The sequence below is a fragment of the Manis pentadactyla genome, chromosome 5, assembly GCF_030020395.1.
Source record: "Manis pentadactyla isolate mManPen7 chromosome 5, mManPen7.hap1, whole genome shotgun sequence".
Classification (NCBI taxonomy): domain Eukaryota; kingdom Metazoa; phylum Chordata; class Mammalia; order Pholidota; family Manidae; genus Manis; species Manis pentadactyla.
Genome location: NC_080023.1, coordinates 72,331,510 through 72,357,999, shown reverse-complemented (window position 1 = coordinate 72,357,999; position 26,490 = coordinate 72,331,510). Strand labels below are relative to the sequence as shown.

The following is a 26,490-nucleotide window of genomic DNA, read 5'->3' as shown; positions in this document are numbered from 1 at the left end:
GAAATACTAGTTCAGTACCATCAACAAATGACAAATTGGGTCAAAATGCTTTTTAAAATCTTTATTATGTAGTTTAAACTGTTCCAAAAACCTAAAATATTATCTGGACTTACTTGGCCTTAATAAAGAACAGCTGCGCAATAGGACTCATTCTTTAAAACTAGGCCAAAAGCGTGCAGCAAATCTTAATTATGCACAACCCCCAAATTTGTTTCCAAATGCTAAAGCTATTTAAGCTAAAATTTATAAAGCGAAACCTAATTTCCACAGCTAATATGTAAATAGTGGCTCAAATGCCTTTCTATTGAGAAAACCCCTTAGTAAGCCTTCTTATGGTACCTGAACCTTCATCAGGAGAATAAAACCCTAAACAGAGGTCATTTCTTCCCTTTACAATGCAGAATCCCATGAAAGGCATTACTGGGAAGCAAGGGGGAAAAATTCTAAGCAATAGATGGGAAATTACAATGTTCTATTAGGAACGTTTAATAAACAAAAGTATTTTACTTACGAAGTCCCCTGCTGAGAGTTGGTGTGGGCTTTTGAAGATGCATCATGTTGTTCTGTGGGAGAGGGAAAAACAATCAGAGCAGCACAATGACACACACTTAACAGACTGTTGGTTATAAACCCCCTTTTTAGTTCTTTGTACCTAATCCTCTGTACCTAAACATTTTTTGTACTTAACTTCTGTCCATCAGAGTGCTATACACTGCACTTGGCACAATCCCACTACCAGAAAAGGACAGTTATGATACCTCTAGAGAGACGAAATGCTCAGAACTGAACAACCCTTAACAGCAAGAACCTCTGAAAAGCCCTGCTTGCAGCAATACTTACCATGCTGCTGGTAACTTTCCTACGTGATGGAGATTCCCTCAACGTGTGTAGGAGCACTGAGACAGGGCACCCTCACTCACCTACCAGTGATCCATCTGCAGCACTCCCTTTGTACAACTTCCGTCCTTGGCCCATTGTGTACCCCCACATTGTCCCTCCATTAGTCAACACCAATGCCCCCATTCATTTATTCAACAGCTATTTACAGACTGCCTAGTGGATACCAAAATGTCCTAGGCATTTGACCCCCATTCCCGGTGAACTTACAGCTGACTGAGGGACATCAAAGAGGTGCACAAATGCCTACAAGCCTAGGCAGTGTGAGATAAGCACACAAACCAGTCACATACATTAACGGCCTCAGGAATTTATAGAGAATGGTCGCTGCTGATAATGACTACAGATGACAAATCAGAAAAAGGAACCAAACGGATGGTATCACAAAGGATGGGTGAGATTTTGACAGAATGACTGCTGGCAAGAGGGAGAGATGGGTGGGGAAGGCCTTCAGGCAGAAGAGAGAACATGAGCAAAGGTACAGAAGTGGGAGGAGTTGAATGGCACAGACTTGGAAAGGGTTAAGGCTGGGTGTAGAATGTGTGGTGGACAGCATGGAAAGACAGGATGCAAGTCAGATTTTAGAGGGCTCTGAATGCCAGGATGGGAAGTTCAAGCTGTATTTGTTGGGCAGTGAGATACCATCAAAGGTCTAAATAGGGGCTCCATTCAGAGATACCTCAGAAAGAACACTCCAGTGGTACACCCTGGCCTAACCTAGAAGGGAGTAGGAAATGCTAAATGTGGAGGCAACAAAGGTGCTGGGAGGTTGCTGTGCTGCCTAGACAGGAGTTAACAGGCACCTGAAACAAAACTTGAAGTGGACTGGAAGTATGGTGCCTCTGAGACAGGGCTGAGTGAGATCTACACACGTCATGTGGAGGCCCCTGAATATTTGCAATTAATCACTTTATCCTCATGGTGGCAGCAGCTCTTACACATTTTTAAACTGCTTCCCCTTCTGGTTAGAAAGCTAGAGCCAGGTTTACAAATTTAGATGGGCTAAGATCACTCCTCTGACCACTCACAGGCATGTCCACACAGTCACCCTGACTGGGTCCTAAGCTCCACCAGGTTCCTGTTATCCTTAGGCAGCACGTTTTTGCATTATTATGTGCATAAATACTGGAGTGTACAAGTAAAATCCCTATGCTTCATTCTCTACAGACTCACGAAACGCAAGATAACTTTTCAAGAGATATGAATTCCCATGCTAGGCATACTTTGAGAAATATATGTCAAACTCTACTTTTCTAAAAGCTGTATTCACAAACTCCATTCCCTCCTCACCCGACACACAACTAGGGTCTAGCTGGGCCCCATGAAACAGTCTCAGAAAGGTAAAGAAGACCCAAGGATAGGCATCCGCTGAGCCATGACCTATGAGATAAGCCAGTGTCTGAAAACTTGTCAGAGCAATGAGGAACTGACCCCACACCCTCCACAGGCTGAGAGGGTCATCCATCCCTGGCCTAGAAAATGCTGACCAGTTCATCTTCAACTGTATTTTACTAGAGGGAAATCTAACATTTGAAGGATAAAACGTCTTTCTAAGCCAAGAGTTAGCAATCATGTAAACTGTGAGTAAGCCAGTAGAAGCCATATACCTGCATGACTGGCAGCCCTAATAAATGGAGGGCAGGAGGCAGGGGGTGAGCTAGAAGTAAATAATTAAAGGAAAAATGTAAGAAGTAAAGGGGCACACAGCAGCCCCATGCACAGTTAAGCTGGTGAGCCACCAGCTGCCTTGTGCCACTCCACTGGTTATTTCTTTTTGGACTGCTGAGAGGCTGACAAGCAAGATTTCCCAATCTCCCCAAGAAGCCATCAATTTCTATTAAAGTTAACCTTCCTACCTATACAACACCGCAGGAAGACGGTCAAATTTATTTCTCTACATTTGGGGGAAATTAGTTAGTTATGAGTTCTTGGCAACATCTTTTCAGTATCTCCAGAGTAGAGGAGAAAACATTTTCTGTAAAAGTCAGACAGTAAATATTCTAGACTTTGCATGCTCTACCTTGTAGCATAATAAAAAATGAATGGGCATAGGTGTGTCCTAATAAAACCTTTACAAAAACTAGCTACAGGACAGACCTGACTCTCAGGCTCCAGTGTACCCACCCCTGTTCTAGAGGAAATAAATTGTTTCTTACTTTTCTCACCTTTTTTACTCTCCTCACATCCTTGCAATTTAAACAACAGAATAATTAAAGGAAAAATGTAAGTGAGGGAAAAGAATGAGGTGGGTGGGAAGATTTGAAGGAAGAGTCACCTCCATGGAGTATCTATGAGCAACCTTCTCCTGCAACACCCCCTCCTACTCTGGTCCCCCATCTCCTGAGAACTAAGGCCACCCAACTCAGGCACTCACCATATAGTAACGAGCTAAGAGACCTCAAACACACACTGGTCCTGTTTGTAGGGCCTGAAACGCCTGGCATGCTGTTGGGCCACAAGGCATTTCTTGAACCAGGTGGTTACTGATGGAGATAAAGGCTGGATCTAGAGTTAACGTTCTAGTAATTTTCCCCTTGAATTTTCAAGTATTTACAATCCATGGAAAGGACCAAACAAGAATTATATGGCAAACACATCTAGAAGGACTAAAGCAACTGTGTGAGCTATTCCTTGGAAAAATTTTTGTTATAAAAGAAAAAAACCACATAAAATACCCCAACCTAGACTTATATACAGTTATGGGTTACAATGCTTTAGGAGTCACATTCCAGATATTTACCACATGTCAGGTAACACCACATTATGTTTATTACAAACTTCACTAAGATATCTTCACCAGCTATTTGCAACAATTTGGAATTCCACCTAAACAACAGCAGACGCCTTCTCTTCCTATTCTTGCAACACAGAAGCCCTTATCTCTGCTGTGTGCATTTTTCATTATATTTTTTATATTCAAACAGTAAAAACCATTCTTTGTTCTCTAATGCAATCATCAATTCCACCTATTTACTTACTTTGGTTTTGAGTTGCAGAACTAATGTGCTGAGAATCCTAGAAGGAAAAAAATCTCTAGTTATTTAAATATTAAGGTTTATAAATCTAAGGTTGCATCACTACTAAATGTGATAAACACTGATAAATCTAATTTTTACATAAAATTGTTTTTGTGGCAGAATATTATTCACCATAAAAAAGAAATCTGCCATTCACAAGAACATGGATGGACCTAGAGGGTATTATGCTCAGTGAAATAAGCCAGGTGGAGAAAGACAAGATACCATGAGTTCACATATTTGTGGAATATAAAAACAAATGAAATAAAATGAACGAAATAGGAGTAGATGCACCGACACTAAAAAGTGACTGGTGGAGACCATCGGGGAGGGGTTGGGGTAGGTGAAGGGAATAAAGGGGCACAAAAATTCTCAATCATAATGTAAGTTGGTCACAGGGATGTTAGTCTAGCATGGAGAATATAGTCAATGATTCTGGAACACCTTCCTATGTTGACAGATAGTAACTGCACTAGTGGGGGTGAGGATTTAATAATATGGGTAACTGCTGAACCACTGTGTTGTATATTTGACACCAACCTAAGATTGTATATAAATGATACTTCAATTAAAAAATAATGTAAGAAAGTTAAAAAAAGTAAGAATAAAGTAGGTTTCATTGCTTCTGTTCTCTTGAGAGAACAGAATTACTTGTTGAAATCTTTGGAGATGAGGTTCAGTTTTCAAGTATTTCAACTTCTAAAGTGCTTCATAATACTTTCAAACACTTTACCCTCCAACAACATCTTACATTTGTATAGGGTTTTGTAGCTTATGAAAGTGTTCAGGACTTTCCAATAAAGTCAGTCATTTATGTGCTAAAATAACAAATTATTTTTTCCTTGGTGTGGAACCAAGATTTGTTTTAAGTACATCTTTTTCCTTAAAACAACTTAAAAAAAAACAATCATTAAAAAATATGTAAACTACTTAACATGACAAATTCTGGTATGGGTAGCTATAACCTCTTTTGAAAACAAGATCATGGGAAGGAATAGCTGTAATATACCAACAATAGGCATGCATACCAGACTGGACAGAACACTGATCTGAAGGTGGTATTTCTATATTATGAAAGCTACCCAAAATTGAAAACAAAAAAAAAACAATAAAAAGAGGGTAAATGGCAGTGTTTTTAGTATACTGCTCACAAATATTTCAATAGAAACATGCAAGTCAGTAGCTGATTCACTATTAAAAAGTCTTGATGTAGCTGATCATATTAAACTGTAAGTTTAAAAGGTACCAGAAGTATAAGATATACATATGTATATATACAAGAATCAGATATATACATATGCATATATCGAAATTCTGAACTAGGAGTTGACAACCTACATAACTTTTAATTTCCCTATACCTCAATTTTCCCATCTCTAAGAACACATAAATGACTGACTATTGGAAAGTCCTGAACACTTTCATAAGCTACAAAACCCTATACAAATGTAAGATGTTGTTGGAGGGTAAAGTGTTTGAAAGTATTATGAAGCACTTTAGAAGTCGAAGTACTTGAAAACTGAACCTGATCTCCAAAGATTTCAACAAGTAATGCTCAATAACCTGGCTCACAGTACTACTTCACTACTTCAGACTTTCCACTGGTGTGGAGGTAGTGCCTGCTACACCTGCAGGAAATTACCTTTGTAGGAAATGGAAATTTGGAGGGTTCAGCTGTACTTGGAGTATGTATTGCTGTCAAAGGAGGAGGCCACGAATGGGTCATTTCCTGGAAAGAGAGTTAGAAAGGGAAGAAAAAGTAAATCATAAAAAGAATATTTGCTGTTATTTAACTTTTTAAATTTAATGTAGAGTGAACTGATGGTAAGTGAAAAGCAAAATCTTAAGTTACTTCATTAACTCTGTAAAAAATGACTTAATGGGCTATCTTCAAAACTGAAGATCTCCAACTTACAAAATTGAAATCAGTTCAAAGAAGAAAAACAAGTGAGTAGAACATGAATAGTCTTAACACTCTGAATATTATAAAGCATATAAACAGTAATAGGCATTACCAGAACTTATGCAACTGTGATAACTGAGTCTCAAGGCTTTCTTTCTCCCTCCACTTCTTTATTGCATTTCCTGGAATTATTTAAGTTCAAAGGAAGAAGAACTTTCCTGTTTGACTTAAGCAAACAAGTAATTCAGGTCACTTGTTCCACTTGGGAGAGTTTTAATGGGTTTGACCCTTCCCTGATACACAGTATTAGTACCTAAGAACTTTTTTTGGAGGAGACAGCCTTAAAAAAATTACTACCTTCCCTTTCCATTAGCAGAAGTTTCATTTCTATTCATTATTTTCACGGAAACAAACCTTGTAAGTTAACATGTTTATCTTCACATGAATTCTTTTTTCCTAAGCACATCCATGAGATATATTCTGCTTTGTTAAAAAAAAAAACTTTAACAATGTCAGATTAAAGGTGTTGAATTGCAAATACATGCAAGTGCACACACCCATACTTTACTGACGAGTTAAAATGGCACTGGAGATCGCTAACACCAATTCCTTCATTTTACAGATGAGAAAACTGAGGTCCAGAATGACTGGATCAGGTCTCCTGGAACTAACAGCTGACAGCACAGGCCATGGGCCCCTCTGCTTTCCCAATCTGAGAGACAAAAGGCCATTCCCACCTATGCAGACATGCTTGGGCAAACTGGCTTCGAGATCAACAGGCAACTCTCTATCAGCCAGCTGGTGACCCCAGACAATGCTGTATTATCTCACCTGCAGAATACGTTGTGCATCATCACACATCACTCTTTTCAAAGTGCTGACCAACCTCTCCGTTACCTCAGGAATGCCATCCATCTGATCCTTGCTCTAGCAGATACTTCCACTCCCAGCCTCTGTGCACATCTCCCCTTGCCATTCCTCACAGCCATTCCCCAGGTGCTGCCATCCCAGCACAAACGTAACTGATGTGGAACAGCCACATGCAAAGTAACTGATGCTAGCTTTCTGGAGAAACTTTTGTTAAAGGTGGCATCGCGGCCTTGCCTACTGACTAATCATCTGCTTTGTTCAGTACAAAAGAGGAGTTCTGTACTAATATAAGAGAAAGAGTAATAGCCCTGGAGCCAGAGTCCCAGACTGGAATCCTAATTCTGACCCTTACCGGCATTAACCCTAACTCTGGCCACTGGACTGTCCGGAGCCTGTCCTCAGTAACAGGTGGGCTAACACTGCTTATTTTTCAAGGTGCGGTACAGGTAGTTTCTGTAACATGCTTGGATACATGGTCATAAAGAGCACTTAAGTTAAAAGCTTTACAACTTTTTGATTAAAGTCTAGTTTTTTAAAAGAATTTCAATACTGCCCCAGAGAGCTCCCTGTTTGATTTGACTATACTTAAAGGTATAGAAGCATTATTGTTACAATGTAAAAACATGTAAAAACTAATTGAGAAGGTGTTTAGAAGTAATAGCCCTTCTGTTTTAAAGAATTTCTTTGGAATCTGATGGCATCAATGACTATTAGTCACCAATTATGTCCAAAAAACACCCATTGTGCTCTCAATGCCTAAGGCTGCCCCAGCTATCAAATTAGGCAATTGGAAAGAACATCAACTCTTTCAAGTCCTAAGTGGTTTGCCATAGTCTGAAAGAATTTATGTACTTCCCTTAATGCCTCGTGAGGCCTTAGGAGAATTGGGGCCATAAGGAGAGGAGACTACCCAGTCTCAAGGCCATGCATTCGCTCCCACTCTGACATGACTCATTCCATGAATGGGATAAATCACTTGGCACCTGCCTTGGTCCTGGCCTCCTCAGTGCCACGGTTGCTGTCCAGTCCCTTCTCTCTACCTTGCTACTTTTGCTCCAGACACACTGTCTAGTTCTCGTGATTCTTCTAATGCACCAACCTGCTCCCACCTTGAGGCTTTGGCACTCTCTACTCTGCCTAGTCCCCTGTTTGGCTGCCCTGCTATTTGACTCACAGCACTTGTCAATACCTGACATTTCTATTATGTATCCTCTTCCCCACTATGCTCTCTAGGGACTCTAATTTACACAGCATGGTCATGTCTACACGTACTGCACTGACTTCCCAGGAGGCTGTCCAGGCCACGGCACTGTAAGTAGAAAACCTGAGCTGTTTCCATCTGCCCACTGAGGGCACACTACCCTGTCTGGATCCTTGCATATGACCAATTACTGGTTTCCAGTAATGTCTGTCTGCTATCTCCTTACCCTCTCAGCCTGTAGGAGTTAAGGCCACCACTTGCCCTTGATTAGAACACTTCCACCCTAAATATTCCCACCAGAGAACCAAACAATGTAAGACTGATTTTCTCTGTTAGGGAACTATTACTGCTTCTATCACCCCTCAGAAAAATTTGTGTTAGGATTCCTGGCAATCTTATAAATTGCTGGTACAAGGTAAGAACAGGAATCACGAAGCAAAGGAAAGTATCTGGATGGGCATCAGAGAACAAGAGCTAGATTGGACTTGAGATCATCTACCAACCCAGGGCCTTTATTTTACTGATAAGGAAACTGAGACCCAGAGAGTACACACGACTTAACCGAGACCACAAACAGAGAATGGGGACAGACCAGGTGTGCACTATGCAAAGACCCATGCCCCTCTTCACTCCAGAACATCCTTCTATTTGCATTCTGTTTATGATTTCCAAATGAAAAATACTCACCTGTTGCTTGCATTAACCACTTACTTTCAAGCATTTCCAAATAAGCAAGAACCCATTAAAGTGATATTTGGCTTAGTGGGGGGCAGGATGAATGAGTTTAATAAACTAAAAATGCTTGTCTGATGCTCTAATACCATCATCCTAAATAAAGGATATGTCAAGTCGTATATTAACACACATCAACATCTAAGAGAAGCATCTGACATACATAGAGGACAACTAATCTATATTGTTGCTTTTCCTTCTTAAATAACTATAAAACAAGTCACACACAATTTCAGAGAAAATGCTAAGGCCATATTTTATGACTAAGTCATTTGTTATTTTTATGACTCATCATACCAAAGAATTTCAGAAATGCCAGAGGGAGAGGATGAAACAAAAGCTTGATCAAGATAACTTATTATTAATCTTACTAGGTGGTTGACAAAAATGTCTCATTTTTAGAAGTATAAAGTATGTTTCCCTTAGAGGTATTTCTTTCTCAGAAAGTTTAAGTACAAAAGAAGGAGACAGATGATAAAACAAAAATGATGGAATTGTTTTCCAAATATTTGGTAAGACACTTCTTTTGTCAAAAATGTTACAAGTGAGAAGGTAACCGATATACTTAATTACTGGTTTCAGTGCCACCTCATTCATACTTTACAATGAAAAATTAAAGGAAAAACCTGGGTGAGCAGATATTTGAGGAAAAAGTGGGCAGTAAAGATACAAATTAATAGGTTATATGTATGTTATATGTAACATGTTGTACATATCTATTTCCAAAAATAAACAAATAAAAAACCCCAGACACCTTATCATAAAAGATAAACAACGTCATTAAAACTGACATGGATGAAAAATTATAACCATAGAGGAGAAATGGAAATAAAGCAATTTACTTAATATAAACAAAGTTATTACAATTACATCATTTGAGCATTAAATTTAACTCTAGATTTCTTGGAAATTAAAGCCAAAATGGGAAACTTAGATCATATAAGTCTTCTGATAAAAAGAAAGCAGCCTCTATTCATGAGGAGAATTTATCATCCTCTTCCCACCAACCCCTCCCCCTGCCCAAATAGAATTCCAGAAAGAATTTGTCATTCTTGGGCAAGTAAAACTGAGCAAATGGATTAATGGATTCAATGATGCATTTGTAGAAGACACACAAATGTTCATGGCACAATCTCAATAAACAAGAATAAAAAATAACCCTTCAAGGTAGGTCTAAAGATGTCCGTTAGCTTTCTACTGTTTTTCTTTTTATCACCTTAAAAATGCATGGTCTCACTGAAGATGAGGCCATATATGTGAGGTGTCACCTACAAAAAACCAAGAGGTGTAAAACAAGCACTATTTAACCCTTATAATACAGGGAAGTTTTCTCTCTGGGATGTGAGTGAACTCTCCTGAGTCCTTATGGACAAACAGAAAAGAGAGAAATCTTAAAATTCTGGTCCAAATGCTTTGGTATTTGTAGGCTTCATTTTAGACAGTAAAATCTGTCAGAGAGTTCAATGGTGTCCTAGACTCCCTTTGTTACTGTCTTGGTTTACTTTGATTTTGGAGGTATATGTGTGGAGAGGGGGGCAGTTTAAAGGAGTTTAGAATGGCAACTGGTCATGAACGTCAAAATAAATGAGTATTTGATGGCCTACTTAAATGTTTCTTCAAGTAAGAAACAGTAAATGAACTAACCTTCAGGATCTCTTCAACACAATGGACTTCATTGGAGAAAGTCTGCTGAAAGTGAAAAGCAAGAAAGATTAGCCACAAACCCCACTACAGTGACGGTGTTAGTAGATGCTGTCATTAATACAGCAACACTCTTGTAAGCAGAATCAGCTCAGGGCCCACCTTTTACTAGCTAAGTATTAAGAACTTCACGTTCTGGATGAAATTAGACCAAATTAACCTGACTTAATCATGAGGGAAAGGGTTCTGCTGGAGACAATGGCAGACTAATTATGACCCTCAGGTCAAAAGTGTCCTATAGAAAATGTGTATACTAAGAAAATTAGTACATTAGTAAATCTAGGAGATTAACAGATATAACAAAAGTGGAGGCAGAAAGAGAGAACACTGGTGCCACAGTTTGCTGCTTCACAGGAACACCTGTCCAATGAGCCAAGTTAAATGAACACAAAGATGGCGACCCTCTAACCTTCAGGGAGCCCAATATCCAATCAAGGATAGATTATTTTGTAATATTCTAACCTGTCAAAAATTCTTTTGTTAGAGGTCTTTAGTCCTACTTCAAGTCAGTGTCCTCATTTTATATATGTGTGTATATACACATATATGTACACACATGCAAAGTATTTTTCCAGAGAAAGATCCTAAGGAGAGAGGAGATTACCCAGCGTCTTGGAGGAAAAATCCACTATTTCTTATTCCCAGCTGAACAAGTGAGGGCTGTTGCTGTTATTACCACCCCCACAGGTAGTCTAGGAAATGCCATTTTTATAGCCTTTATGTTTTTAAGTACAAAAAAAATGGAAAAGTTAAATCTAAGGAGGAAAAAAATCACTTTTCCTTAAATAGGGACATACAACAAATCCCATGACTTGAATGAAATAGCAACTTTTGCTTTGTGTCAATTCCTGGCCAGGTGCCCAGGGGCAAGTTCCATGTAACACATGCCTTTTTGGTTACTGCCATCGCCATGCACCAAGCACTGGGTTTCCTGGGCCGTTTGGTCTGATACCTGCCTCACAGCCAGAAAGTAGAGAGAAAGGGTGTTTTTCTTGGCTCACACTGCTTATCTGAGTGTAATTTAACATGGCATTGGTTGTTAATTCCTGAGCTAGGAATTATTAACTCCATCATTTCCCTCTTTCCAGTTTAAGGAAAGAGGAAAAGAAGAGCACATTCAACATTCACACTGTCCCGGGACTGAATTTAATGGACATGTCAAAATTCAAGTGCAATTTGACCTGCCTGAATCTGGTTATAAAACATGTCAATTTCATGGGAACTGTTTGAAAGTTTGCTATTTTTGAGATAGGGTTTGGAAGTTAGGAGGTTTAAGCAAAGAATCAAGGGTAGCTCTTTTATCTGCTGGCGCTGTCAGCCTACCTTTAGGCATTATGCATGTTGGCAGCTAGACCCACTCACTAACCAGCTTCTCCTGACCCCAAAATCACTGAGGGATGCCTAAAAAACTGGACCAGAACTAGTAACCAAAATTTTTACACAAATGTGAAAAACAGAAATGAGTGCTATTTTGACCTGGGAGTAAAATATATTTTATGATTTCAATTTTTCACATGCATCATTAGGAAAAATAACAATTAGAAGGTAAAGATAGATCAATAGAACAGAGCATATGACTACTGACTATGGTCAAACAGTTTCCTCACCCTCTGTTGCTGGAATGAGGATGGGAATCCATCTGGCAATTAATGAAAGAGTGAAGTACACTGGAATGAGAGCAAAAAAGATTTGCCTGCTGCTTCAGACAGAATGAGATAGAAAGTTACAACTTCAGGACATTAAAAGACTTTCTGATCTTCCTAATGACTCAAGTAATCAACACTTAGCTAAGATATTTCATGTCACTAAAGATTCATTTTTTTCTGAAGTTTTCTTACCTAAGATAAACCAGGACTGAAGAATTTTTCTATACCTTATTGTTTATTAGTTTTGGGGTAAGATAAATATAAGGAGTCACCATTTAACTCACTTAATATTCTGAATAAGGTCTTAGGTTCATGCATTAGTTGGTTAATTTACTGTACAATTTCCTATCAGGTCCATTATGGTAGTGGGAGTATTTACTTCAAAGGGGTGTGGGGATTCTACTCCAAATACATGAGAATATATCAACATAAAAGTCTCCACACAGCACTGTTCATAATAATGGCAAATAACTGGAAATGACCAAATACCCAACAACAGGAGTCTAGCTAAAGACCACTGCAGTGCATCCATATAGCAGTATGTTATAGACTTCAATAGTAAAAGGAATTCCTAAAACCCTTCACCCAGAACCCCCAAATGTTGGCCTTCCACATTGCTTTTTATTTGTCTCTTCCCAACAACCCACACACTGAACCATCGGAGTTAATGTCCCCTTACCTCTAAATACTTGTATACCAAGATACGTTTTTAAAACTGTATTTAAAAGAGGCAAAATTAAAAGATAGTCTGCATAATAATGGGCCCATTTCATGTAGCACCTACCTGAGATTCCTATCTCTACTCTTCCCTGACACAAATGAAGAGACTCTGAAACTATAATATAGGTAATTTCAGATGTGTCTGCAGAGAAAGAAAGGCCTGTAAGGACAGGCTGCCTTGTCTCAGGAAGTACAACTTGGCACCTCCAAGTCTGGCACTAGAAGTAGGCTTTCCAAAAAGAGGGGGAGTTCAACAAACCATTATGGACTAATCCTCTCTTTAAAAGCCACTTTCGCAATGGGTCTCCACCTGAGTACTGCCTCCCCTGTTCAGAGAAGATGGGCTCTCCCTTTAACACTGTGGCCAAAGTGTGGCCAACTCCTCTGAAGCACAGTTGAGTTAAGGCTGAGGTCTTTGGGTAAGACTTCTTCAAAGAAAGGATGATAAAAAGCAACAACAAAAATCTGCTAGCTGCATGAGTCAAGAAAGTGGAGTTTGCATGTCCTTCCTTGTCTGGCTTCTCTTCATGGGTGTAGAGCACCTAGTCACAATCTCCCTGTGGTCTCCCAACCTCAGTACCTAAGGTTCCTGGAGGACAGCGGCTCTCCCCTCCTGCCTGCTGGTGGCTACCTCACATATCTGGTGTCCGTATGTAGACAGAGCAGAGACCTCTCTTTCCCACTGGGGAATGACTTTAACACAGGAACCATAATTCTAGTCAATTTAAAAAATGATAGAGCTCTTTACTGAATATATATTGTATTTGACATTGCATTCAGCTCTCTGTGTACTGTAATTTCCTCCATTGATTCCATCTATGTTGAGATGCACCATCATTAGCCTGGCAGGGGGAAGAGGCTACTGCACTAAATGTATACCCATCAACTGTAGATACATCCCCTTGTTAAGGATGCTTAAAAATGAAATAAAAATCTCTAAGAGAATTCTGTATAATACTCTAGTTAATTTCCAAGTCAACCTTTGTAGTAGATATTACCACAAGTTCTAGAGAAATTAAGTTACGTGTCCAAGGTAATACTGCTATATTATACTCCTTTCCAAAAACCTCAACCTTCATGCAAGAGAAATACAGGAACACTTTGAGGAGGGGTAAGACCCCAACTGTTCTATGATTAGAAGAGCCATGTTTTCCTTTTGTTTGTATGAAGCAGCATTTTGGCATTCCGATTTAGCTGCCTCTGACAACCCTGGGTGCTGCAGGCCGCAGGAGGCAGCACTGCTGGCCCTGGCCTGACTTCTCACTCCTTTTGGTATGACATTGTGTAATCCTAAGGAAACGCACTGATACCAAAATAAAGTATGTTAGCAAATGTCCCCTTAGCATGACACAGTTTGTTTTAATAAGCTAATAGGAGCCGGATGGAAGAAATATACCTTACTGCTGAGACCAGGAGGCACTAGCAATAATATTGTGTCTTAAGTCTCAAGTTTCAACAGAGCAGCACTTTTGTAACAACGCTATTCTCAAAATGGCTTAGTTATCAGTAACCAGAACTGCAGGGAGCACAGAAGCAGCATGCTGACTAAAGCAGCCATGAGATCTGGGAATCTAGTTCTGGCTCTGCTGCAGATTGGTTCTGCAATCTTGGATAAGATTCAATTCTTTGGAACTATTTCCTCAGTGATAAAGGGATAGATTACCAATCCTAACTGCTTTACAGGGCTGGTTTTAAGATCAAATGTGAAACTTCAAAAATTCTCAAAAGGCACTGCTATGTGAAGTAATACACAGTGCCAACTTAATCAAGGCATTCTTTAACAATGTGACAGTTTGTAAAGAAATCCCAATAGGTTTCCTTTACTTTTTAAAGATTAAAACACATGCCAATACTGTATTTCTTCAAAAATGCCACCTTCTGGATTATGGCTCAGTCTGTAGTATCTACCTGCTGATCACCTATCGCCACCCAGGCAGAGAAGTTATGCTTTTCTTGTTCCTCTCTGGGAACCCTCTTCCTTTTTGCACCTGTGTCAGGAGAACTATGAAGACTACAGGTCATGGATTAAAAGACATCTGGAAAATACTCTGATTCCTTCACTCCTGAAAATGCACATGTGCTCCCAACAGCTATATGTCCTTTTTCTGTAAAGCACCTCATATTGTACCATTGCTGCTCCTCCTGGATTACAAGTTCCATGAAAGTAGGGACCAGTCCTACTTTGCTACATCCCCAATCACACGCTGCCTGACACGGAGGCCATCTGTAAATATTTGCCAGTATGTTCTCAGTTTCCACAATCAGAAAATAAATTTCCAATTTTTAGAGCTTTAGAGACTTATTTAACACTGTAGCTTGTTTTAATTTTTAAGTCAACATCTTAATTCACAAACTGCATGGAAATAAACATACTAGAGACAAAACTGTTTTGTACAGTTTTCTAGATAACATTAAGACTACTCCTAGAAACTATTTTTCACATATCAGATTGCCAATACAGAGAACAAGACTTGACAATACTGTGTCTAGAGATAAACATGGGGGAAACAGGCATTTGAATATGGTGGCTGGAGGGAGAGTAAAGAGGCATAACCATTGAACATGGCACTTTGGTTAACAGCCACCAAAGTTGCATCTCCCACAGTCTGACCCAGCAATTTGACTTTCAGCACCAACTCCTATATAAGACCTGTATATACAGTTATTCACAAAAGACCTATGTACAGTTATTCACTTCAGCTTTGTCTGCAAACAGTTAAGAAACTGGAAACAATCTAAAGGCCCATCTAGAGTAAGTAGCTAAGAATGTTGTAATACACGCCTGCTCCACAGAGATAATATGCAGCTATGACAAACAAGGAGACACTGTGGATATACTGATTACTTCTTGGAAGGAGAAGTGGGTGGCTGGTGAGTGGAGTAATGAGAAGATTTTCATTGTGTATCTTTATAGCTTTTAAATTCTGAATCATGAAATATATAATCTATTCATAAATAAAAATGCAAAGATTACACAGATAAAAATAAAATATAGAAATTTTTACTCAGAGTATAGCTAAATGTCTTCTGCCACATTCATGTTTACTGTCTATTAACCTTGCTCGGTGTGATGTTCCTTCTCCCAAACACACACCTATGTGAACCTGCCCGCAGATTCTTCCTCAGTGCTCTGGGCTGTAACACTTAGCACACTGACCACTCCTAGATTTACAGCCAGCCTTCCTTCACAGACTGTGAGGTGCTTCTGCAGAAACTCAGGACTTGCTAGCAGGGCCTGGCCCAGTATTTGTTGGCTAAAAAAATCAGTCATACTTAAATACTGAGCAACGCATTTGTAATAGACAAAGCCTCACAGAATTACTGAGAAGAAATAAGACAATACACGTTAAAGCTAATGTCACACAAATAAATTCAAACATTTATCATGCAGATGTCATCATCAGCACTTGCTAGAGAGATATTAGAGGAAGAAATCAAAAGGCCTGCCGAAGCAAGGTTTTGACATAAAACTAATGCTATTCTGTGAACACACAGGAGGCGACCTCCATAGCTAGGCCTATTCCAAGTGCATGCTCCTCCTGCCTGGGTGTGCCGACTCCAGCCAGAGAAGGTAGAAAGGTGCTGCTGGCAGTACTTCTTTTTCACTATCTAAACACTACTTCCATACCCAGTATTTTAGGAAAAGAATTTTTTAAATCTCTGTATAGATTTATGGGCACACTTACAGCTACAGACTGTTAATGTGAAGGAGGAATAATGCGTTAGAAAACAGAGAATGTAACAGTTTTCATAAAGATTAGTAGTATGTAAATTGCAAACTAACTTTAACTCTTAAGTTTTCTCTTGAAGATATCACCTTCCACTGCTCCCCAAATATTTTCAAGTAACAAAGGTTTTAGACAGTTTTTTTAAAAGGTGATAAGCTCCAATATGTAGTAAAGAATCACATGTTCCATCCTAGAAGCCTCTTTTTAATGCCAAACTATATGCCTGGCATGGAGGCTGCCATTATTTATGTTATACTAGTGGCAGAGATCTTTACAGTTCTACAAATACATTTTTCAAGGAGAGGGGGAAAGAGATTGATAAAGGACATTATTTTAAGTGACGAGAAATGCACAGATCACCTACAGTTACTATCCCACAAAAATGTATTATGGAAAAGACCAAGGAATTCTTCTCATATTGGCAGATCTAGAAAAGAGGGGTAGTGTAGAAACAGGGGTGTCACAAACAATGACTGCCCTTTTCTGTAAGTCAACTTTCACCCTGACTCTCCACCCACCTTCATATCTGAATGGTAACTCTTGATGTTCTAATCTGTCTCCCCCAGACTGGCTTCCTAAAGGTGGGAACTAGGGTTTATTTATCTCTGTATCTCTCTGGGCCTTAGCATAATTCTGGACTAACACAGTTATGCTAGTTATTTGTGAAGCGAATTAATTTGATTTTGTCAGCTCATGGCAACTCTGACAAAATCCAGAAACATGAGCTTGCCAAAAATTAGAATAATTTATAGTGAATTCTCCACTTTTTCCTATATTTTAGCAGTATATATTTGCTCACATTATACTTCACAGAAGAATGTTATTTTTAAAATAGAGAAATCCTCAGTTAAAAAAAAGTATTGTTATAACAAAATTCCATTACCAGCACCAACCCAATCAGATGTTTTTCACCCAAGGAGTAGCTGCCTGTGCTTGAGGGATGTGAATTTGCTGAAGAGCAGTTTTAGAGGTGACAGAAACATGAGATCACGACTGGCAGGAGAGTCATGATCATACACTGGGCACGTGTTGTGGGGTGAAGGCAGAGCAGATGTCTCCTAGAGGCAGAAGATCAAGAAATAATCCAGAACACTTAAACAGAAGGCTGGATGCCTGAAAGATGTGCTAGCACCCCAATTCACTTAGTAAATGAGAGCATATCCCCATTTTTTTTTAAGTTCACCCTTGGGTAAACTGCTCCTTTATAGGCAAACTATGGTACCTCCTTCTTAGTCTTTCACCAACTGAAGCAGAAACAGGACAAGAAATGAAAAGAAAAAACCCTAAACATCATTACTGGAACTTATAAAATCTTACAGGAAGAAGTATTTTGAACTACCAGTACTTTAAACATCAGTATGAATGGAGTTTACTGCTTCTTGCCAGTCACTTTGATTTTACCAGTGAAGTAATTTGCTTCAAGTAGTGTGAAAGATAATTCATTTTTCTAAAGTATATAAAATGTATAAAGGCTCACAATTTGTATTAACTGAACTACTCAAAATCTGGAAATTATTTTCATCTCTATTTATTTGGGAAGTAATAATAAGTGCTGGTTTCATGTCTTTTATTACTGTTACTACTTATTTCCTGAGATCACGTATGTAAATTTTAATGTATCTGCATGGCTTCTATAGAGTACATGAAAAAGTTCCAATTAAAAAAAAACACCATTTATGTTGATGCATTATATGCAGAAAAGTTTCCAGTAGATACAATTTATAACAATATGTCAACTAGCTTCTTAGTGAAAAAGTTTAGAGGGGTGGGGAATGCCAGAGAGGCTTGAATGTACTTAAAAGCAAGGTGCCTGGATGAAAATCAAATGTAAACAACTTACCACTGCTTGACAGTAATTATGTCTAATCTCAGTCACTCACCTACTTTCTGACTTTTGACTGTTACCTGTTACACCATTTAATAAGGAATGAGAAATCCCCAATGGCTTAAGACTCTAAAACACAATGCCTCTGATAAAAGATCATGAGACCCCATGAAGCCCACTGTGGGCACAGCAACCATGAATGATTTAGTAAGACTGGCTAAAACTGCACTGCTTAAAAAAAACAAAAACAAAAATAAAAACACAGGTGTGCAAGGGTGTGGGGGCTACACATCACAAAGAACAAGTCTAGACACTGGTTCCAGTCCAGTGATAATAAACTGACTTCTTTCAAACAGCCTGAACTATAGCATCTGTCCCTGCTTCCACAGCCAATTGTACTCCCTAAAACAACCTTTAGGGAGTTTTTTTTTAAAGAGGTATTTCTGTTTTTCAGTGGTTAATTAATTTGCAAAGCATAAGCAGTCTTTCAATTAAAAGACATCAGAACAGGGAAGGTGTTAGACTGCGGTGTGATGGTATTGTGTGACCACGCTTACTCCGCCATCCCACCCTCTTCCTCTCCTCTCCTCTCTCTCTCACACACACACATGCACGCTGAGTACTCTCTTACAAATCATATTAACAGACGGTTCTAAGTCTAAAACAACACTACAAAATTACTTTTTCAACTAGGACTAGATTTACAGATATATGAACCTGTACTACTGCTCCTCCTCTGAGTGTATGTCTGAAGGCAAATTCTGGCGCGCTAAGACCCCGCCCCTTAAGATCCAATCACCAACGCAGAACACACCCTACCCCTACTCCTTAAAAACCCACTTGTCACCCACGAGCTGCTGCTCCCTCTGTCTAGGGGCAGTCATTTTCTCTTTCAGGTAATAAAATCTCCTGCGTGGGCCCGTGTCTCCTGAGTCGTTCTGGGGTAAGGAGGGTCGCGGTGAGATACCCTTTCACCGGTGCCGTGACTTCGGATGAGGTTCTCCCACTGACTTAGCTCTTCCTCTGAGAACCTGAGCTGCTTTGGGAACTCTCACTGCCCGATCCTCCTCCACGGGCTCACCATCCATTTCCCTGGTCACTCGTCTTCTTGCCCAACACTGGCCTTCAGTTTGGTAAGTATCCCCTTCATGGTCGACTTAAATGTCCCGTTGGAACCTGGGAAGTAACTATTGAGTGTACGGCACCCCCAACGGCCCCTCTGGGACAGGGGCACCCCCAACTACAACTTTCAGAGTCACAGCTGATCCCCACAGTCGACCCTTCTCTGCCTCCCCATGGTGAGAATCCTCATTCACTGAGGCATGGTCTCCCTTTATCTACTTGTAAACTCCTGGTACCAGGTACTGAAACTCCTTGGTGTTTTCGCCTCAACCGCTTGGTTACAGGTGGTGATGACCCCCTAACTGTGTCTGGTCTTCTCTGAGACCTTCTCAATCGCTCTGGGACGCCTCAGCAACTTGTGAACGGTCTCATTCTCACCATGGGATCTGGCCCCTCCATTCCCACAGATTCACCACCGGGGTGCTTACTCCATAATCCAAAAACCCCTCCACCTCACTCCAGATCTCAAACCTTTTAAGCTTATTTGCTACTGTAATGAGATCTGGCCACAATATTCCTTGGACAATCAGTCTAATTGGCCTCCTAATGGCTCTTTAGATCCTAAAATTCTCCGTGACTTATGCAACTTCCGTGAGCACACGGGCAAATGGAAAGAGATCCCATATATACAGGCTCTCTCCTACCTCCGAACCAAGCCCGCTCTTTTTCTCTCTTGCAATCCTAAACATCTTCTCCTCGCTCTAAAAAACTTCAGCCACCAACCACCAGTTCCCACCACGTCCTCTGACTTTAACCCTGCTGGTGAACCTCCTCCCTACTGATCTTAAACCCCTACAGCTCCACCTCAACCACCACTTCCTCTCCTGCCCCAACCTCCTTCTCTGCAAGATCAAAATCCCAACCCTCCCAGCTCCCCTAGTGCCATTGCAGGAGCTGCAGCACCTCCTCCTCCTCCTCCACAACCAGTTCCCCTTCCCTCACCCAGTCCCATGCCAAGCCCTCCAGTCACTCGCTCTTGAACCCAGATCCTAGCCCCACTACGGGAAGTAGCCGGTACAGGGTCGTCTGGGTCTATGTCCCTTTCTCTCTCTCGGACCTATCTCAACCAACACACTTTTGCCTGAGGAGCGCAGGTGAGTCTGGGAACAGGCTAGAACTTATGCCGATGAGGTTCACCAAACTACTCCAGCTCATCCAATAGGTGCTGAGGCGGTTCCTGACCTAGACCTTAACTGGGACTGTAATACAGCAGGGGGAGTCACCAGTCGAGATCAATTCATCACCTGCCTTGTGGTGGGTCTCAGGAAGTCAGCCAATAAAGCCATTAACTATGAAAAACTCCAAGAGGTTTATTCAGGATAAAAATGAGAATCCCTCTATGTTCCTAGACCACCTCACCAAAGCTCTTTTACAATATATAAACCTAGACGCTGAGACCCCAGATGGGAGACAATTATTAATGACCTACTTCTTCACCCAGTTTCCCCAACATTAAGGCTAAACTTAGACGTCTAGAGGAGGGACCCTTAACTCCTCAGGCAGAGGTCCTGGCAGTGGCCTTCAAAGTATATAATGGAAGAGATGAAAAGGCCCATAAGCAAAAATATAAAAAAATGCTGGCTAAGGCCTTTCAACCTACCCCAACCACTGGTGCTCGGGTATCCTCACTTCCTAAGAAGCAGCCAGGAGGACTTCCTGGTCCATGCTTCAAATGTGATCAAACGGGTCATTGGACTAGAGCCTGCCCAAATCCCAGAAGCCCCCCGGTCCATGCCCTAAGTGCCATCAGGAGGGACACTGGGCTGTTGACTGTCCTCGCACACCAAGAGGTGCCAGGCTATCCAGCTCTAACACTGCACACATAGACCTTCTGGGTCTGGCAACTGATGATTGAGGGGGCCCAGGGCCCAGGATTCCTCCACCTGACCACTACCATCACTGTACAGGAGCCCAGGGTAACCACTGTGGTAGCAGGTAGGTCCATCTCTTTCCTTTTGGACACCGGGGCCACCTACTCAGTCCTGAAGGAGTTTTGGGGACCTACCTCCCTCTCACAGTCCTCTATAATCGGAGTAGAGGGGACACCTTATCAACCTTTACAAACTCCCATGCTTCACTGCCTCTTTAAGGGCATTACTCTCTCTAATTCCTTTTTAGTGATTCCCCATTGTCCGGTTCCCCTTATGGGAAGAGACCTCTTATCCAAGCTAGTGGCTCTTATCTCCTTTACCTTTGGACAATGCCTCAACCCTGATTCACCTTCAATCCCACTTTTACTCGTCCTCCAACCTGCTGCAAACCCACCTCCCTCTCCTTTTCCTCTGCCACCCCATCTGGTCAACTCTGTAGTCTGGGATACCTTCACCCCCTCTATCGCCACCTCCCCAGTAATTATCAGAATTAGACTTAAAGACCCCGCCTCTTTTCCCTCTCAACCTCAGTACCCGCTGCCCCTCAAGAGTTTATTGGGCCTGCAGCCAATTATCCAGGAACTTTTATACAAATGGCTACTTCGACCAGCCAGTTCCCCTTACAACACCCTGATACTAGCTATCAAACACCTAATGGCTCTTATAGGCTAGTTCAAGATTTAAGAATTATCAGTGCAGCTGTTATTCCAATCCATCCACCAGTCCCTAACCCCTATACTTTATTATCCACTATCCCCACCTCTTCTACTTACTTCTCTGTCCTTGACCTCAAAAATGCACTCTTCACGATTCTTCTCCATCCCAAAGGGACCACTTACACCTTCAACTCCACAGACTACAAATCCTCCAGTAATCTACTCTACAACCCAAACAGGACCTCCTCACAGCTGCATAAGGTGGCATATGTGCTCTACCCCAAGAACAATGCTGCTTCTACACCAACAAATCAGGTCTTGTCCAGGATGGTGCAAAACACCTCTGTGAACAAGCCTCCAAACTTCTAGAAAACTCCCCTAACAATCTGTTCCCTTACCCCTTCAACTGGCTCCTGCCCCTCCTAGCCCCTATTACCTTTATTCTTCTTCTTCTCCTTTTCCTTCCCTGCTTCATTAACCTATTCCAAAGATTCATTCAAAATCAAATTTTGAAAATTTCTAACCATACTGTCAACCAGTTACTCCTCCAGGGATACCAAGGCCTTCTCATGAAGAATAACGAAACCAGTTAGATGACATCACCAATCATCTCAAGATGCCCCCCCTTCCCTAACTCTACAGCAATGGCTTCCCTAACCCCAGAATCTGCACCCCCTTCCAGCAGGAAGTAGGCTAGAGAATGAGATTCTACGCCCCGTTCCCCAGAGGCCCAATTAAGAAAAGACGAAGATGAGAATGAAGGCAAATTCTGGCCTGCAAGACCCCCATTCCTTAAGATCCAATCACCAACGACCTACCCCTACTCCTTAAAAACCCGCTTCCTCACCCACGAGCTGCTGCTCCCTCTCTCTTGAGGGCAGCCATTTTCTCTTTTGGATAATAAAATCTCTTGGGTGGGCGTGTCTCTTGAGTCGTTCTGGGGTAAGGAGGGTCGTGGCGAGATACCCTTTCAATGTCTATCACATTTAAGTGGCAAATAATGAGGAGGAACCATCTCCCATTCTGTTTCACTGGATACTGGAACATTTTTTTTTTCATAGCTAGGCATAAGCTAAGACTACAGAGGCAACAGAAAAGAAACTTCCCATCAGTTTCTGGATGAGGTTGAAAGAAACTGAAGTCATATGAATAAGATAAACTGTTTAATCCATGCTTTGTCTGAAAGGACATAAAAATTTTATCCTGGGCGTATTCCAGCAGTAATCTCAACAGTCCCCTCTGGGTTAGGTGTTGGTTGTCTGTCTCCTGGCACCAATGATTCTTAAAAACAAAAATCGGAACCCAGAGGTAAAAAGAAAAAAAAAGAAAAGGGAAAGACAATTACTGAAGCAGTAGGCTAGAATATATACTCTGAGGAAACAATCTGAGCTTCAAACTACCCTGGGGATTACTGATACTATAATAAACACAGAGGCAAGAAAGCAAATAAAGGTGGCCTTGCCCTTTATATCTTAATTCTGAACAAGTATATTCCTTTATTTTTTTTTTTAGCTTTAATGTTGGGGAACAACCAGGTTACTTGTCAAGGTCTAAAAAGGGGGCCAAAGATCATTCTGGGAGAGTACAATGGATTTAATAACATTACGAATGGTTATAAATCACTTATTTAACCCTATCATTAAAAAGCATCTAAATTTGAGACTATTTTGCTTTTCTATAATCTATTAAAGCCAGAGTCAGTAATTATTTTAAAAAATCATACTCAACTGTAATGGGGAATGTGGGGGGTACTTGATGGTGGGAGTCTAGTAAACATAACATTACTCATGTAATTGTAGATTAATGATACCAAAATAAATTTAAAAATTAAAAAAAAAGAATGCATATTGAAAAAAGTCAACAATCAAAATTATAACCAAAACAAAAAAAATCATACTCAATTACACACCAAATCTCAGGTAAACTTTATCTTTTCCTGTTCCTGCATTACGTTTGTATGTAAGTTTGGTCTGAAACTATAGACAAATTTCACCAGAATTCCAACAAAGCTCATCTTATAATGTAATTTAGTGAACTGGTGAAAGCAAAACCATGTTTAAAGTTTTGAACAAGTATTTTGTCACTAAACAAATGCCAGTGTTTGTTTTGGAAAATTCAAGGGGCAGGACAAGTAAATACATATTTTAAAATTATTCTTAGATTTATTTTAAATTGGTATTTTGTATGTGCCAAGATGCTTTTCTTTGCTTGTAAGAAAGACTCTAACATCTGCTGAATTTAAAGCCTTTTAAGCATTTATAGTATGTATGATCACAATTCTAAAAGTTACAGTAGAGAACAATGAATTCATGCCAATTTTGAAAACACTGAGCAGTGATTCCTTAATTCCTCGTTCCCAGTAAATCTCGGAGTCCCCTGATACTCCTCATCACCTCACACTGACACACACATGCAGTGAAGTTTTCAAAGTCTCTTGATTTAAATCCAGAGCCCTTGGCCCAGGACCATATTTTTGAGTGTTGTAGGCACAGCATACTCAACCACATTTGTGGTAACTCCCGATTTTCTTGCCTTTACTGTCCCCTTTCTATTTTCTCCCTGTCCTTCTAAACTTTTTTAGAATACAGAATTTAGGTACCAGAGAAGAATGAGTGTGAAACACAGGCAATCATTCCAACAGAAACAACTCCCCTTGAAAATTGTCTGTAAAAAGAGGGCTATCAGAAATAAATTATATCTCAGTTGTACATAAATCCAACTGTGGCCCTCCTGACTACTCCATACACCTGGCACAGGGCCCACCGGGAAACACTCCTGGAGTCCTCTTCACTTTTTCCCTGACATTATCATAACTACATTGCCAGTTAGAGGGGGGGAGGGGCACACACCAGTTTAAAAAAACAACTTTGCAACTTGAAGTTCTTTAATTGGTATATAGTCAGATCCTCTGTAACAATAATAAGTATTACTTATATCACTACAATAAGGCTATCTTCTAAGTAGCATTAAATGAACCTGAGAAGTTTTAGATTGGCTTTTGAGCAGGTAAGTCTTATCTGTCTTATTATCTCTTACAGGTAACTTCTAAAAGGCATCTCTATGTTCAAAACTTGTTTCCTTAACAAAATTTTCTCAAAAGTTTTTTGTAGGACAAAATAAACCAGTTTCTTCTGGACTTAACTAAGCACTGTCTTTTAAAAACATTACTTACCAGAGACTTAAGTCACTAGAAAACTCTCTTGTTTCCTAAATCTGGTGTAACAGGTCCTCCGGTTCATTTTATGGCACAGGTCCTACACCAAAGTACAGCCTGGATTCAAATCAATCAAGGAAGAGTTTTGCACTAAGGTAACTCAGGTTTCTCCACTCTCTTATGGTTACTGCTTAACCCTAAACTAAACAAATTCTATCTTAAGAGAGGGAAAATGTTTCCACACATTGTCATCTTTTTTAACTAGCCTTTCATCACATAAAATATTACACCCCACACAGATACAGACTGTGACCACAGACTATGCTGAATTAATGAGAACCCTAAAAGCTACAAGAACATTACAATTTACCTACCACACCTGTCTGCACTGATGATTAGTTTGAAATATTCCTAGCCCAGTGGAAACGAATATTACTGGTATGTTAAAACTTGGGTAGGAGCTCAGCAATGTTGTGTATTTGACTTGAATTCAATTTGTGTGCTGAAAACAAAAACAAAGCAATAAAAACCAAGGGGGGAGGAGAGAGAGGGGAGAGAGGGAGAGAGGTGTGGAGAAAGACAGGGAGAACCAAGAGGAGAAGCACACACGTGGACGCACATATTTAAGCTCTTAAACTGTCAATATCTTCAACCTCTACCTTTACTTTAAGACAAAAGGAGCCCCAACACTTGCCAAGTGATCCTATTCAAATCCAGAGCTTGACAGAAAGACAAAAAATCTGAGGGGTTAAAGAATTGCTTATTTTAAAATGTACATGCTTACTTCTAATTTCTTTAAAATGCATTGCCAAAAATATGTTGTAGTTTTGTACAGATACAAAACTATAACATTTTACTTTATCTACCTTACTTGGTATTTCATTAGAAAGAAAAAGAAAGGAAAATCCATAATCCAAACCAACAACCACACAAATCTCAAGAGGTATTCCAAGTCTCTCTGGTGACAGCCAAAAGAAAAAAACCACACCACACCACCTGTCCCTTACCTATCAAGTATATACCAAGGGAGGGGACATGGGAGGGGCTGAATGCCTAGGGCTGGAAAGCTTATTTACCTTGTTTATAAGGTCATGCACACAGCAGCCAGCAATGAACTAGAGCTTATTCTGATCCTTCTCTTCTTTGATGTTAGCCCCTAACAGAAAAGGCAAGGGAAGAGGAGGAGGGAGAGAGGGAAGGGGGGCAAAGAGGGAAGTGGAAGAGGGAAATGAGAAAAAGAGAGGAGAAAGAGAGGTTCTCTTTTGAGGCCTCTCTCTCCACCTCCTTCCTCCCCACCTGAACCTCAGGCTGCGCTTTCTGGTACTTACTGTGGGGCAGCTGTACACTGTGGGGCACTTACCTCCGTGAACATGTCTTACTGCCTTCCTACATGGCAGAAAAGCTTTCCTGTTTCCACACATCCCCTTGCCAGCCCTAATCGGTGCCA

The 26,490-nt window shown here is 40.4% G+C and overlaps 1 protein-coding gene across 6 annotated transcripts in view; it reads right to left on the bottom strand.

The window, feature by feature from the left end:
* Positions 1 to 26,490, bottom strand: part of AFF1 (ALF transcription elongation factor 1) — a 215,559-nt gene that overhangs the window by 42,601 nt on the left and 146,468 nt on the right. For 4 of the 6 annotated variants that reach the window (XM_036896252.2, XM_057502423.1, XM_036896254.2 and 1 more), the window contains 4 exons: positions 10,265 to 10,309; positions 5,557 to 5,643; positions 3,876 to 3,912; positions 512 to 563 (listed from right to left, as the gene is read on the bottom strand). In XM_036896252.2, the coding sequence (XP_036752147.2) occupies positions 512 to 563; positions 3,876 to 3,912; positions 5,557 to 5,643; positions 10,265 to 10,309 (221 nt within the window). The remainder of the gene's footprint in view (positions 1 to 511; positions 564 to 3,875; positions 3,913 to 5,556; positions 5,644 to 10,264; positions 10,310 to 26,490) is intronic. The other 2 variants (XM_036896253.2, XM_057502424.1) reach the window with 1 other exon arrangement.